Source organism: Arabidopsis thaliana, chromosome 5 (genome assembly GCF_000001735.4).
Source record: "Arabidopsis thaliana chromosome 5, partial sequence".
Taxonomy (NCBI): Eukaryota; Viridiplantae; Streptophyta; class Magnoliopsida; order Brassicales; family Brassicaceae; genus Arabidopsis; species Arabidopsis thaliana.
In genome coordinates, this window is record NC_003076.8 from 7,373,301 (window position 1) to 7,387,326 (window position 14,026).

Here is a 14,026-nt window from a genome sequence, read left to right on the forward strand (position 1 = left end):
CAAAAGATTGAGTATATGACTTGTGCTTTGAAATTGCATTTATTACCAAATAGTATTTGGATAATTACAAAGGAGATATTTTTGTCCATTTTCATAAATCATCATATTATTAGTATGAAAATCGAAATTCAAATTGAGAGGGAAGAAGTAGACAATGCATTTGTTTCAAACTTGGAAGGTTGTAATGTAGTTAAAATCGGTGTTGACAAAAACAAATTGTAGTTTAATGGGTAGTTGATATTATTAGATTTCTAAAGTCGTATATGATGATACTTTTTTTAATAAACCGAAAATTATTGTTGAAAAATTGATAAGTATTGGTGAATATGAATTTGGATAGCTTGACGGCTAGACGCACGGCCAACAAATGATAGAAAGATTGACCAAAAACAGATGAATGGCTTTTGACTGTTAATATTATTGACTTTTAGAATGCCAAATAGTAAAATGGAAGAATAATAAATGAGTATGTGAAAATTCATGGGAGATTTGGTTTTGTTTGACTTAGAACAAATATGGAGTTGTGGTTGGTGTCTAATAAGAGATTTATTTAGGCTCTGACTAGTGATGAAATCATGGAAAGAATATGACATAAGATTGCTTTTGTCATCTTAGACTTTCGTTAGCCTCATCAGTCAAAGTAAAAATCTAACTACACACAACCAAAGTTTGACTATACCAAGACATCGACAATGATAGAATCAATCAACCATAACTAAAGATATTACAAGTACCCTAATTCTCAACTTTTATTACAAGTACTTAAATATCTCAATCTTACACGTGAATAAAGTAAATCATCCTTCTAATCAAAACATCAGCAAGGTTTTTAACACAACAAAAGTAAATTACAACAGTTTTTACGTACCATTTGGGTTATTTATTAGAATTGATGTAACCGGAGGAAATACTAGTCTTCCACGATGTGTTTCCTCTCGAGCTCAATGAACTGTTTGTTATTATGGGAGGTTTCAGTGGCGTTTCGTGTCTCGTTCTCTCCTTTGCATCGCTGTAACTGCATTTGAAGACTTCGTACAAGGTCGTTTAGCCTCTGGATATGTCTCTCTTGTGACAAGATGATCTGTAACGATTAACAAACTAAGAATTGACAGGTCTTCTTCTATTTTCAGGTTCAAAATTATGCTGAAGTTATGAGGTTCGTCATACATCCAATGGAACTTTAAGGTTGCAAGACCAATAAGTCTATGTTTCTCCACTAACCTCATCTATTTGATGCAATCAGGGAAAACACAACAGAAGGCAAAAAAACCCCGAATATTTCTATGCAACATTAAAAACTCAGATCAGTCATTGATGGATTCCATAGACATTCTCAAAAAGAAGAAGATAGAGATATGAAAGCCAGTTACAAAGAATGTTTGTCCAGAGACTCATGAGACTAGAATGTCGAGGATAAAGTCAACAACACAACTACTAAGGCATAGTTATAGATTGACTCAAAAGGCAAGTGAAGCAGATATAGGAATCTTAAGCATCAGAGCATTCTAAGTTAACTGACACTATCCAATTATGCATATCTCTGCTACAGTTGTACTAATCTATAAGTCACAATCCCAAAACGAATTCTCAGGTCTTTCTCATACAACTGAACACACAAAACTTCAATGAAAAAGAGTTTAAGAATGAAGTAAGTACCTTCTCCTTGACAGCTTCTTCCCTCTTTGCAATTTGCTGATGTTTCTGAGACAAGCTAGGAGCTGCATCAAGCTCAAGAAGTGGTTGCCTCCATTCAAACTGAGAAGTGACTATAAGTATAACCAGAAGAAAGACTAGCATGATCGGCCTCGACATTTTCTATTCAGCTCTTACAAAACCTGTTCCAAATTTCACAATCAATCCATTTCATACCATCCTAAACACACATCCAAAGACCACGCCTAATCGAATTGAGACATATATCGAAAATGAGATCGATGCGACTTAAAATTCACCTACTCACTTCAAATTTTCTAATTAAAAACCAAAAGTAGAACAATGTAAACAGTGTAAGCTGATACTATAAAAAGCAACTCCATCAAATCAATGACCTAGGGTTTCAATACGAATCTCCTTCATATGTAACTAACTTACTAAGGATAAGCAAATAACACATACTACAGAAAAACTGAATTTCCTCAGCACAACAAAGCAAAATTGAAGCATCGTAGAAGATATAACGAAGACGATTAAGTATCTCCAACTTACAGATCGATTTATCACAGTGAAATCAAACTTCATTATCGAATCATCAGCTTTTCTAGGGTTTCTTAAACCGGAAAAATTGACGAAACTGATCGAGATCAATAAAATCGGCTTGACGGAGTATTGAGGAAACTTGACTTCTCCAAAATGGGTTCTCGTATAGAAGAAGAGAGAAAGAAACAAAAGCAGAGGTTTAATGGCGGCGAGAAAATTCTACAAATCTTAGTGCAACAACCATCTGGACGAGAAAGATAAACAGTACGGATTTGGAAAATAGTCATTTACTAATTTGCCCCCATCATTTATCCATTCTCTGATTCTCATTAAACACACCACTTAATAAGCCTTGAAGTGTAAAAACTATATCCACTAGTTCTTCTGTGCTTGATATTTCAGGTTTTGATTTGGTTGCACAGATTTGAAGTAGAAGTGTAAAACATAAACCGTTTACACAAAAACATCATATAATCCTTGTCAATGTCCGAGAAAAGATGATACAAACATAGCTAGGACACTGTTTTTCGCTACTTCCATAAGCCTCTTATTCTAGATAAAACAACATTGCTATCAGAGCCACTACACCTATAATAACATCCCATCGTGCCTTGTTCACTGATTTGATCGAGTATAAACCCACGAAGCAGCTCGACAATGATTCCGTGGCGTCTTTTCCTTTCTTCTTCTGTGATGGTCTTTCCTCTAACAGTGATGACATTTGTTTGTCTATCATGTTTGGTAAAGGAAGTACCCTTATCTCCATTGATGCTGATTCTAGTGTTGGCACTTCGTTTGGTGTGTTCCCTGTCATCACCGCTTCATCGAGATTGATGATTTCGTCTCTTAGGATATCCGCAAAGAAATCCTCGTCATTATCCACCTAAACCACACACACATAACATTCATTAAGAAGAACGACAACAATCAAGAACCATCATACAACAATTAGAAGCCAGGTGACAAAACCTGTAGATTTTCTGATGACTCTGCCATCTCAGCGAGTAGTTTCTCCCCTGATTCACCTGCTAGGTAAAAATCAACCAAGTTGTCCCAATCAGACGGGCTCCCTGAACTCGTAGCGCCATTTTGGACTTTCGCATGCTTCTCGGCTGATGAATTTGGCTTTGGTGCCTTCTGACTTGTACCACTATTGTATTCTTTGTTCCTCCTAACCCGGCAAACAACCATAGCATCATCCTAGAATTTACATAAACATAATCAATCAACTCAAGCCAAAGACAAAACTCCTAAAATTTTACTGTATTCCTCTTAGAGACTCAAAAAGTAGCCAAAGTCACCACCTCTTATGTAATGGTTAACAATTAATCTATAAGAAAAAACAAACTCTCGAGAACAGTTTTACCAGAGATACTCCTTTCACGCAGTACTCGTGCATAATCCAGTCAGTTCTTTCGCCTTTTGGTGCACGACCAATATGGAAAACAAGCGTCCTCTTTGTTCCAATGACCTCAGAACCAGACTTCACATCACGCTCTTTCCCAGTTGCTTTCCAGTATCCCATCTTCGTTGCTCTCCTGTTCTGTGAACCATGTGGATACTTTTTCCCACGCGCACAGAAGAAGAACCACTCGCTATCAGATTTCACAATCGACTTATCTGCAAAGAACAAACACACAAAAAAAATTGTCAATTCCAATCCAAGAGCCAAAAAATAGAAACTTTATATCTTAGGCACCCAAAATAGAGATCTCTCCTGAAGCCTGAAGAACAACAAAATCAAATTCCAAGTAGAAGAAAGACACAAAAGAATCAATTGGTTCGAATTCGAAGACAAACCGGGTAAATCCCAAGGCTCGAAATTGTAAATCTCAAGGTCCGGTATAACCTCAACGGACCTCTCCAAGCCATCCATCTTCCGCTTCAGGTAATACGAAATCAACTCCACATCCGTCGGCGAGAATTTAAACCCAGGAAACACCGTCGACGCTTCCATCGACGCCGCCGTATCCTTAGAAACTCCAACCGCCTTCGTGTCCATGAAGGCTCGCGCGTATACAACAGTCGCCACAAAAAGAGCGCGTAAGAAATCGGCCACCGCCCAAAGAGTAAAATCCGGGAATTTTCGATAACCTGAAGGATTTTTCTTCTCAGTGTGGTCTCTTCTCACTTGCTCAGGGAGCTTTTGAATTGTTATTGGAACACTTCACAGGTGCACACATATGGGTTTTTGCATACGTGTTGCCAAGGCATTGCTTAATCTACGTGTGCATGCCACGTCACTAAACCTAGTTATATTATAGGTTTTATTTCATTTAGACCCTTAATGTTTTTACGTACTCCCAATTTACGACTTATTGTTTAGTGTTTTCAGATAAAGTCCCAATATATATCCGAAATCTTACTATCGATCAATCGCTCACAATTATATATCCCAAAATATCTTGTTCAGGATCTCGTAATCAACAAGCGTTACCTCAAAGTTTTTGTTGATTTGAAGCTTAAGGGTTAACCACTTATCATTACAAGAAAACTTATCCTTCTTGATGGATTTCAACTGCTCCACAAGACTTTCCATATAGTTAAGTTTAATCAAAAACTCATGTTCAAAAAAGCTAAACAAGAAAGGTGAATTTTCGCAAATCTCCCTCCGTAAAACCTCGTACGTCTTCGAAATAGTATTAGTAGTAAAATCTGTGGACTATGTTTCTGTGTCAAGGTACGACAGGGAAAACGAAATGTATGAGTGAACTTTATTGTTGTTTCCATGATGAAATGGGGTTACAAATTACGATCAAATTATACTCAAATCATTATTTGTAAAAAAACTAAAGTGATATTAACGTGGTTAACTCTGTTCTGTTAATTTTTTTGGTGATGTGAATCCAAAAATTACTTTGAAAGTTTCTCGTACAATTAAAAGTTTAAAGTTGATGATGAACGGAAACTATAAACAATCATAACAAGAAATTCTCCAAATTATTTCAGCAACAAATTTATATTTTGTCAAGATCAACAATGATCGATAACGATAATATGATTTAAGAGTTTTTTCATACCAAAACTCTTTAGAATTAAAAATCCTCCTTTCATAGGCCTTTGAACTAAAAAATAGAACTCTTCAACAATATTTTAGTCAAAAGCTAATGATACGTGAAAGAGTTCGATACCTTTTATAACACCATCCAAGGATATAGATCAAGTCTAAAACTAAGAAAAGAGATAAACATCTAATCTTCTAATCCTCATACCTTCGAAAAGTAAACAATAATTAATATTGAATGCTAACAAGTAACAACCAAAATATATAAACAAACGCTTTGTTTGGTTTTTAAGGTTGGTTTGTTATCGAGGGGGTATTTTATCTTTTGAATTTTGTAAAAAATCTATAAATATAGGTGATGATTTTAGAAAAAAATGAGGATTTTTTTACACATTTTGGCATTTCCCCCTACAGTTAAAAAGAGAGTAAAAATCAAAATATATATCATGTGTTGTACAAGTAAACACCTACCAACCAAGCCCATCAAGAAGATACTACTACTAGAATCACTCATTTCCTCTATATATCTTATTGGTGACAAACTGACCAGTCACCAATAAATGTCTCTAGTCACGGCGGCTCCTCCGGTCAACATCGATCAAATCTTTCCCGTGGTTGACGTATACACTTGCGATTCTTCCTCCATCGTACAATATGCATGCATATAAATACCAATATAGGTGATGGTTATTGTAAATGTTTTTAGAGAAAATGAGGATTTTTTAAACCCATTTTTCCCTTCACTAAAAAAGAATCGACACACAAAAAGAGAGAGTTTATAAAATACACGATAATATCAAAGTTAAACACACACCAACCAAGTAAACAAGATACAACACAATTGGAATCTTTCTTCTTTGACAAAAAAAAAAGGAATCTCTCTCTTTCTCTGATTCTCTCATGTCCATGCAACAAGAAACGTCTCACATGACGGCGGCTCCACAGACCAACGGCCATCAAATCTTCCCTGAGATTGACATGTCCGCCGGCGATTCCTCCTCCATCGTACGAGCTACAGTCGTCCAAGCCTCTACAGTCTTCTACGATACTCCCGCCACGCTAGGTTCGTTCCTGTTTTCTCGATTTTTGATTCACTATGGTTGGTGAGATCGCTTTCGATGCCTTATCCACGAAATTTTGTCAGATAAGGCAGAGAGACTGCTTTCTGAGGCAGCGGAGAATGGATCTCAGCTAGTGGTGTTCCCGGAGGCTTTCATCGGTGGATATCCACGTGGCTCTACCTTTGAATTGGCTATTGGTTCTCGTACCGCTAAAGGACGAGATGACTTTCGCAAGTACCATGCTTCTGCCATTGATGTTCCTGGTAATAAAGTCCTCCACCATATCTCCGATTATGTTCTCACTTTTTTTCTTTCGATTTTGGATCTTAGCATGAATACCAGGGCACGCACTTATTACCACATAAATCCATTGTTCTCTAACTAGCTACCAACATAGAACAACTAGGCAACCCTCTTTTATATTCACTTAGGTCGCGTGTTCGATTCACGTTCACTGCACCATTTGATAAGTTTGAAGCTATGAACTCTTATCTTTTATCACTTCTCATTCCAAGATACAAACTCAAGAACTACCCTAACAATGGAGATTTTTTCAAGAGATCTCCTAACTCTCCTCCATAAAACCATACGTTTGTTAAAAACACATCAATACATGCATAACTTCATCAATTCTCTTGACAAGAGGTTACAAAATCTGTTTCTTCTTGCTCTGTTTTAACTCCTTTTCACATGACTTCTATGCTTCTCTTTGCTTATTCACGTGTCTCATAACCTCCTTTTCAGCTACCACACGTATCTCCTAGCTTATCACACTTAAGATCTAATAAATTCTCACCAAAGCCGTCTTTAAAACAGCTTCTGTTCTACTACGACACTGTAACAGAAACTGCAACAAACAACCAAGGTGGTTCTTGTTTTTTTTTGGTATCAAGGTGGTTCTTGTTGCTTTGAGGGAGATGCCTCTTCCTTCTTACATGAGAGCTTGTAGCATCACCAAGATCTGACCAGTTCATCAAGAGACGTAGCTTGGTTGCTCCACCCGTGACTCCACAACAAGCTTCATTCAAGGGAGGCACAGATGCTCCAAGAGTAAGAAGTTGTAGATAAGATCATTTCAGCAACAGTCACATGGGCTTAACTTATGAAAGGCCCAGTGACTTGGGCTTTCACATGGGTCAATCTCATAGCCAATAAACCCAACAATTGTTAGTGTGATCATCTACTAACAATTGAGTGTTTCAGTCTCTACTAGTTATAGTGTTTCTTGAATCACCAAGTGTGTGTAAACTGTAAATTACATTCTACTTATTCATCTGTGCCATCTTGTGTTAGGCCCTGAAGTGGAACGATTAGCGTTAATGGCCAAGAAGTACAAAGTATACTTGGTTATGGGTGTGATAGAGAGGGAAGGCTACACGCTATACTGCACCGTTCTTTTCTTCGATTCACAAGGTCTGTTCTTAGGTAAGCACCGCAAACTCATGCCTACAGCTCTTGAACGTTGCATTTGGGGATTTGGAGATGGATCAACCATCCCTGTGTTCGATACTCCTATTGGGAAAATCGGTGCTGCTATTTGTTGGGAAAATAGGATGCCTTCTTTGAGAACCGCAATGTATGCCAAAGGTTAGTCTCTCTTTAGCTTCTACAAAGGGACAATGTATCAGTATGTTGCTTGTGATTTGATCATGTTGGTGTGTTACACTGTTGTGTTTTTTTTTGTAGGCATTGAGATTTATTGTGCACCTACTGCTGATTCAAGAGAAACTTGGCTAGCATCAATGACTCATATTGCACTTGAGGGTGGATGTTTTGTTTTGTCAGCTAACCAGTTTTGTCGTCGGAAAGACTATCCTTCTCCGCCGGAATACATGTTTTCCGGTTCAGAAGAGAGCCTAACACCGGACTCTGTTGTCTGCGCTGGTGGAAGCTCTATCATTTCACCTTTGGGAATTGTTTTAGCTGGACCAAACTATAGAGGAGAAGCTCTTATCACAGCTGATCTAGGTATATTATTAATTAACATTTGTTAATCATCATCATTCATTCTTGAACAAAAAGTTAACTAATCATATCCTATAAATCTCTAACAGATCTTGGGGACATAGCACGAGCCAAGTTTGATTTTGATGTGGTCGGACATTACTCGAGGCCTGAAGTGTTTAGCTTGAACATAAGGGAGCATCCGAGAAAAGCGGTCAGCTTCAAGACGTCAAAGGTAATGGAAGATGAATCCGTCTAACAAATGATCATTTGTTAGACCCAAACTTTCTCTGTAATTTGATGAAGTTTATCTGTAGTAAACTTCAAGACTTGTGTTGTAATTGAAATCGATAAAAAATCTAAACCGTTAGATTGAGTGTTGTCTTCTATTCCTCGTTTATACTATGCTTGGTTCTGCTCGTTCCATGTTCTTCAAATTTGTACATGAAACTAGTGATTCAATAACTTGTTAGGGATTAAGATGAGTCATTTTTACGAAAAAGATGAAAGAAAAACAAACCCAAATGGCCAAAACAAATAAGCTACCAATTCTCTCTACTCTTCCGCAACACAACACTCTCTATGGGTTTGGGCCTTGTTTCCTTATTTATTTCCCTGTCTCTTGGAATGGGCTTAGGCTTTTCTGTTTGTATCCACCCTGTGAAAACCTAAAACATTCATATAAATTGTTTTTTTTTGGTTTGGCATAGAGGATAAGCAACACATTCGTACCGAAACAAACCGAAATATGGAATTTTAAAAACTCTGTTTTATAGGTTTAAAAATTATGTAATCAAGTTCTGGGATAAAAATACGAAGTATATTAATATATAGGAAAACTCATATTTTTAACATTCAAAGTGTTATTTGGTAACACCAAAATCGAAACGAAAAGTCTGCCCATGTTTGAGACGATCTGTCCACTGACAGTTGATTTGCTAGTTGCTATATTAGTAACATCAATGTCTTCAAAATAGTGATTTTGTAGGTAGGTTCATTGTATATATCAATGTTTATTATACAGACAAAGGAGGAGACAAAGAGATAAACCACACACGAACTTGATAAGATCATCACTCTGACAAAATATCTCCCTATAATGCGAATGTTTTTAGCATTTGACCTTTCTCATTCAATGAGAGAAAATTAGTTAGCCTAGTGGCACTATATTATGCTTCAACTTTAGTAGTTTTATTTTGTTATACGAGTTAATGATTTATCCCTAAACTATGTAAAAGTATGAAACAAAAAAAGAAAGACAAACTTTTGGAACCCAAAACCCCTTGATTTGGTTTAATGGTACATATATATATGGTTCTAAGCTAAAATATTATATTGAGTGGGGGACATAGAGTAAGGCTGATTGGTATATGCATATATCTTTCACACGAATTGACCTATTACCTAATCATGTGTATATATGATCGAAAAATGAAGATCCGTTATTGTTCGTTATTGTTCATGTCATCTTATTAATTTTTGTAACTTTTTTGGTTGAATTGTTACCAAATATTCCCAAATAGGGTAAAACGTAACGGATATATAGTTGAGACAAAATCACATGGGAAGATGGAACGATGCTGTCCAAATGTCTAGACAATAATAGAGAAAATGTCTTGTTTCGTTTTTGATTCAAAATCTTAAACTAATCCTTTCTTGAATCAATTATATATCTCATTATTGTTCGTTCTTATTCTCATTGTTGTACTAATCATTATGATTTAATTTACACCAAATCAACGTTTCCATGTGTATATCTTCAATGCCACCAATAAATAAGTTCTTTAATAGTTATATACAATGTACAATTCACCTCCAATTCATTCCAAGCATGATTTGTTTGGTTTCCCCTTATTCTCTACATCTACATTATGGTCTAATTAGAGTTAGTTACAAACATAAAAACTCGTACGTAATGAATTGTTGTTCTCTAAAATAAGCACTTAAGTTCCGTAATAGACTTCAAATTCTGACAAATCACTTGATTACAAACTTGAAACTTCGATCATAAAAACGGAATATTTTGATAGAAAATGCAAATAATGATTTGATTGGATATGTGTAGTAAATTGAGGTTAAACCATTGTAGACGAAAAAATGTGATATACCGGCAAAAAATATTCCGTAATTGATTTTGTATTTCAAATTAAATTGAATAAATTACAAATACTGAAATATTATATACTATAAAAAAAAATGATTTCTTTTTCTTCCTCGCCGGCGCTAGCGGTGGTGATTACACAAACTCAGAGCTTGGTAAATTCCGATGATTCCACTGCTCTGACGATGAAGGACCAATACATCTAACATTTGAAACAATGTAATCTCTCAAAGTCTTCAAAGACTCATCTCTCTCACCATTCTCAACAATCACTGATCTCTTCTCCACCGGATCATCATCATCATCATCGCCGCCGGAGCCATCAAATCTCCGACGATCTTTCAGGCTATCAACATAACCCCATTTACTACCACTCTCCATGTTCAACTCAATGGACTTAAGATCACTCTCCTCATCATCATCAGAACCAGAACCATCAATCACCTCCAAAATCCTACGAATCTCCGACGACCCTTTTCCTTCTTCACCATCCAAAACCCGCCGGAGCTCCTTCTTCAGCCGCTCCACGGCGGCGTATTTATCTTCGAACTCAAACTTCGCCTCCGTAAGCTTCATTTGAACTCTCTCTTCCCTCAAAACATCAGCTATATGCATCATCTCTCTCTCTTTCTCCATCTCCTTCTTATCATCTCCGATTCCTTTAGTTAGCTCATCACAAACCTCTTCAAGAACATCTTTAGCTCTCTTCTCTCTTTTCATCTCCTCCTTCATCTTCCTCTCTGTTTCTTTAGCCTCCGTGAGCTCTCTCCCTAATCTTCTATTCATCTTCTCTGTTCTTCGCCGGAGTTTTCTCTCAACCATCGCCTCTTCTTGTAGACTCTCTATCAACCTCCGCTTCTCCTCTTCCTCTTCATCTAATTCACTCATTAGATGCTTTAGTGAAGATCTTGCTCTGTCTAGTTCACATAACAAAGCAGAGATCAAACGATTGCTTGCTGTCTTGTGATCATCTCCGAGCTCACCGATCCTTTTTAATACCTTTACCAGTTCTTTAGACGTTGTTAATCCGTCACTGACATTCTTGAAACGAGTTTTCACCTGTAATATAATTAAGAATCAGACCTTTCTTCTTCCGCAAGAAAAGTGTTTTTAGGGTAAGATTGCAAATCATACCGAGTTTGCGCCAATGATTTTGTATTCAATTGGGTTTAATTTCTGAGGATTTGTTGATCTTCTACGAATCATATCGTCACAGAGATCGATTCTCTGTGCAATTTTGATTTTTCAGACTTAGAATTTCAGAAAGAAAAAAAACACAGAGGAAACTTGAAACTGAAGCAAACCCTAACCTCTGAGCTTAGACGAGAAATCGGATCGGATGATCGTGGCGGGAAATCAATGGAAGAGAACTCTGTTGATTTCTTCGCTCTGTATCTCGATGGTTTCTTGCTTCTCAAGCAATCTTTATCAGAATTTACCGGAGGGTCTGCGTCGTCGTTGATTTCCCACAGCGTCGCAGCTAGCTTTCTCGCCGACACGCAGCTTTTCTGCAATTGATGATGATCTATAGGAAGATTTTCCGGCGAAAACGATAACAGAACTGGAGTTTTAGCGGCGGTGATGGACTTAACAGGAGTTCCTGAGCCACCGTCGTCTTGAGCGGCTCTTTTCCCGGCGAAAATTGCACGTTTGAAGCGGTTTCGACGAGCAAGTGAAGAAGAAGAAGAGGAAGAACCACCTCTCTTCCTGATCTTACAACCTTTCTTCCGTTGTTCCATAGTTGATATTCAAAACAACAAATCAGAACACAAAATTTTACCAAATCTTGCCGGAAAACAAGAGAAAAAAATAGGATTGAAATTGGTGCTTTTTAGGAGAAGTGAGTCATCTTCTAAGATCAGAAGCAGTTTCTGGAAGATTTTGTTTTTGAATCTCTAAATAGACTTTAAAGTGAGTGAAAGAGAAAGATAATACAAAAAGTGAAAGTTAAGATGATGTTTTTACTTCTTCTTAAAAGCAAAAGAAGAGAAGAGTAATAAGATTCTTGATCCCTTTGAAGACGTTGTGATTTGTGAAAAAGAAGTTTTGAATCTGGGAAATTGTGTTTTATTTTCTTGGGAGAAGAGAGATGTTGAAGAAGAGGAAAGAAAGATGGAGACAGTGTGGTGTTTTTGTGTTTGTGCGTTGTCTATTTGGGCAATGTAAATTTTCTTTGGAGGGTTCATGAACCGATGTTGTCCAATTTCGTCATTAATTTTAACAAAAATAATTTCATAATCAATGAGTACAAATATTGTTGCCGCTAACTCATTAATGCAACAATGACTTGCAAAAAGATATCATGGAATCCATGTTTCCAAATTAGTGCTTTCTAAAGAGTTTAGAATCTTTAGACCACAAGTTAACCTGGTTTGATCGGATTAGACAGGATTCTATTAAGTTTTTGTAGGCTTTTCTGGAGAAGAAAAAAAGAAGAGCATCAAATAAAGACAACGTACTAGATTATCAAAACTAGCATTAACCTCTATGCTAACGTCAAAAGCTAACATGTGTTTTCTAGAACTTGCCAAAAGTCGAACAGAACACGGGTTTAGGTCACAATTTAACCTCGTTTGATCGGATTAAGACCCGACTCATTTCGTTTTTGATTAGTATTTTTTTTTTGGGAAATAATATGAACGTCAAAAGAGTTAAAGACAACGTACTACGTACTACTATAAAGTAGCATTGTTTTCAACAAACATGAATATGGGTGACATATTTTGAAATAAATGAATATGCATAGACAAGGCAAGATACATGAGCCAAGAAAGTATACTCCTTTTTTCTTATGTTTTAGGAAAAAAAATTGTATTGAATTAGATGATGTTTTTTTATTTTTAATGCAAAATTGATTAGTTTTTATTGATTTTGACGATTTATATCATGCAGATTGTTCAATTATGATTGAATAGTGTTTAGAAAGATAATATATAGTATTTTTGTTTAAATGCGAATATTTGTTATACACAATCCAAAAACACAAACAGAAATATAATTATTATAAATCATTTTCGTTTAGGATTGAATAGTTCTTCATTTTATGTTTTAGGATTGTGTTTATAAACTTATGGCTTTTGTCTAGAGAGGTAGGTATTAAGATCAATACACTAAAATTTTACAGACAGTTGTTATAAGTTATTGGAATTGTCGCACATCGAAACTTTGACAATTTTGACACTAATATATATAGTAGATGTTCAATCATTGCTAAAAATCTCTCATTAAACAATCATAGTTACACAATGAATACATGGTTTTAGATTTTTGGATTCATAAAAAAAAATATTGCTGCTCTAAAACATATAGGATTTTTTGAATGTAAATCAGACATAAAATTTCCTAGATGCCTTAACGATTACTACTATCCAATCATAATTCACAACTCAAAACCAATGATTGTCTCTATACTAATTTGAACACAAGTTTTGTGATTGGCATATGAATTATGAAAGACAGGCACATGCTGAGTACAAATAATAGTAAATACTTATGGAACATCCCAAAGAGATAGATGCCTTCTCTGCCAGTCAAATCAAATCCATCCTCCAGATTCTTTTAACTCCATTACAAATAATTTAACATATTACTAATTTAAAAATAAATTAATACGAGTAAAAAAGAATTTTAAAATGTGTGAAGACTAGAGAAGTGCCACGATGATAGAAGAAAAATACAACATAGATGAACGGTTCAGATTAAAAAGAGTTCTAGTCTGTT

At 36.0% G+C, this 14,026-nt stretch overlaps 4 protein-coding genes across 8 annotated transcripts; 1 reads left to right on the forward strand and 3 right to left on the reverse strand.

Moving 5' to 3' along the window:
• Positions 1-662: 662 nt before the first annotated feature.
• AT5G22280 (peptidyl-prolyl cis-trans isomerase G) lies at positions 663-2,494 on the reverse strand. 3 transcript variants are annotated; one of them, NM_122133.3, is made up of 3 exons: positions 2,206-2,494; positions 1,657-1,835; positions 663-1,081 (listed from the first exon to the last, which is right to left on the reverse strand). In NM_122133.3, exons 2-3 carry the CDS (start codon positions 1,810-1,812, stop codon positions 911-913), a joined length of 327 nt encoding a protein of 108 aa, NP_197620.1. In that variant the 5' UTR covers positions 1,813-1,835; positions 2,206-2,494; the 3' UTR covers positions 663-910. The 3 variants fall into 3 exon arrangements, with proteins under 3 accessions (NP_197620.1, NP_001119260.1, NP_001190362.1); NM_001125788.1 differs by having other exon boundaries at positions 695-1,081; positions 1,657-1,755; positions 2,206-2,419; NM_001203433.1 differs by having other exon boundaries at positions 695-1,226; positions 2,206-2,419.
• Positions 2,495-2,538: 44 nt separating this feature from the next.
• NAC089 (NAC domain containing protein 89) lies at positions 2,539-4,476 on the reverse strand. 2 transcript variants are annotated; one of them, NM_122134.4, is made up of 4 exons: positions 3,997-4,476; positions 3,563-3,816; positions 3,166-3,396; positions 2,539-3,079 (listed from the first exon to the last, which is right to left on the reverse strand). In NM_122134.4, exons 1-4 carry the CDS (start codon positions 4,196-4,198, stop codon positions 2,744-2,746), a joined length of 1,023 nt encoding a protein of 340 aa, NP_568414.1. In that variant the 5' UTR covers positions 4,199-4,476; the 3' UTR covers positions 2,539-2,743. The 2 variants fall into 2 exon arrangements, with proteins under 2 accessions (NP_568414.1, NP_001330322.1); NM_001343723.1 differs by having other exon boundaries at positions 2,576-3,079; positions 3,563-4,367.
• Positions 4,477-5,886: 1,410 nt separating this feature from the next.
• NIT4 (nitrilase 4) lies at positions 5,887-8,725 on the forward strand. Of its 2 annotated transcripts, none has more exons than NM_001343724.1 (5): positions 5,887-6,263; positions 6,345-7,427; positions 7,555-7,848; positions 7,948-8,229; positions 8,316-8,725. In NM_001343724.1, the coding sequence occupies exons 2-5, from the start codon at positions 7,364-7,366 to the stop codon at positions 8,462-8,464; spliced, it is 789 nt and encodes a 262-aa protein (NP_001330785.1). In that variant the 5' UTR covers positions 5,887-6,263; positions 6,345-7,363; the 3' UTR covers positions 8,465-8,725. The 2 variants fall into 2 exon arrangements, with proteins under 2 accessions (NP_001330785.1, NP_197622.1); NM_122135.6 differs by having other exon boundaries at positions 6,345-6,524.
• Positions 8,726-10,282: 1,557 nt separating this feature from the next.
• On the reverse strand, positions 10,283-12,533 carry AT5G22310 (trichohyalin-like protein). Its single transcript, NM_122136.2, has 3 exons — positions 11,617-12,533; positions 11,441-11,533; positions 10,283-11,365 (listed from the first exon to the last, which is right to left on the reverse strand). The coding sequence occupies exons 1-3, from the start codon at positions 12,043-12,045 to the stop codon at positions 10,442-10,444; spliced, it is 1,446 nt and encodes a 481-aa protein (NP_568415.1). The 5' UTR covers positions 12,046-12,533; the 3' UTR covers positions 10,283-10,441.
• Positions 12,534-14,026: the final 1,493 nt, after the last annotated feature.

Bases quoted from the DNA above. Each gene is read 5' to 3' on its own strand.
- NAC089 (NM_122134.4), bottom strand. From the start codon at position 4,198: ATGGACACGAAGGCGGTTGGAGTTTCTAAGGATACGGCGGCGTCGATG. The intron at 3,817-3,996 runs GTTTGTCTTCGA...TGTTCTTTGCAG, and splicing joins CGAGCCTTGGGATTTACCCG to ATAAGTCGATTGTGAAATCT. The intron at 3,397-3,562 runs GTAAAACTGTTC...TGTAAATTCTAG, and splicing joins GCGTGAAAGGAGTATCTCTG to GATGATGCTATGGTTGTTTG.
- NIT4 (NM_122135.6), top strand. From the start codon at position 6,101: ATGTCCATGCAACAAGAAACGTCTCACATGACGGCGGCTCCACAGACC. The intron at 6,264-6,344 runs GTTCGTTCCTGT...AAATTTTGTCAG, and splicing joins CGATACTCCCGCCACGCTAG to ATAAGGCAGAGAGACTGCTT. The intron at 7,849-7,947 runs GTTAGTCTCTCT...TTTTTTTTGTAG, and splicing joins AACCGCAATGTATGCCAAAG to GCATTGAGATTTATTGTGCA.
- AT5G22310 (NM_122136.2), bottom strand. From the start codon at position 12,045: ATGGAACAACGGAAGAAAGGTTGTAAGATCAGGAAGAGAGGTGGTTCT. The intron at 11,534-11,616 runs GTTAGGGTTTGC...AAAATTGCACAG, and splicing joins TTTCTCGTCTAAGCTCAGAG to AGAATCGATCTCTGTGACGA. The intron at 11,366-11,440 runs GTATGATTTGCA...ATTATATTACAG, and splicing joins AAATCATTGGCGCAAACTCG to GTGAAAACTCGTTTCAAGAA.
- AT5G22280 (NM_001203433.1), bottom strand. From the start codon at position 1,812: ATGTCGAGGCCGATCATGCTAGTCTTTCTTCTGGTTATACTTATAGTC. The intron at 1,227-1,656 runs GTACTTACTTCA...TGCATCAAATAG, and splicing joins AAGAAGCTGTCAAGGAGAAG to ATGAGGTTAGTGGAGAAACA.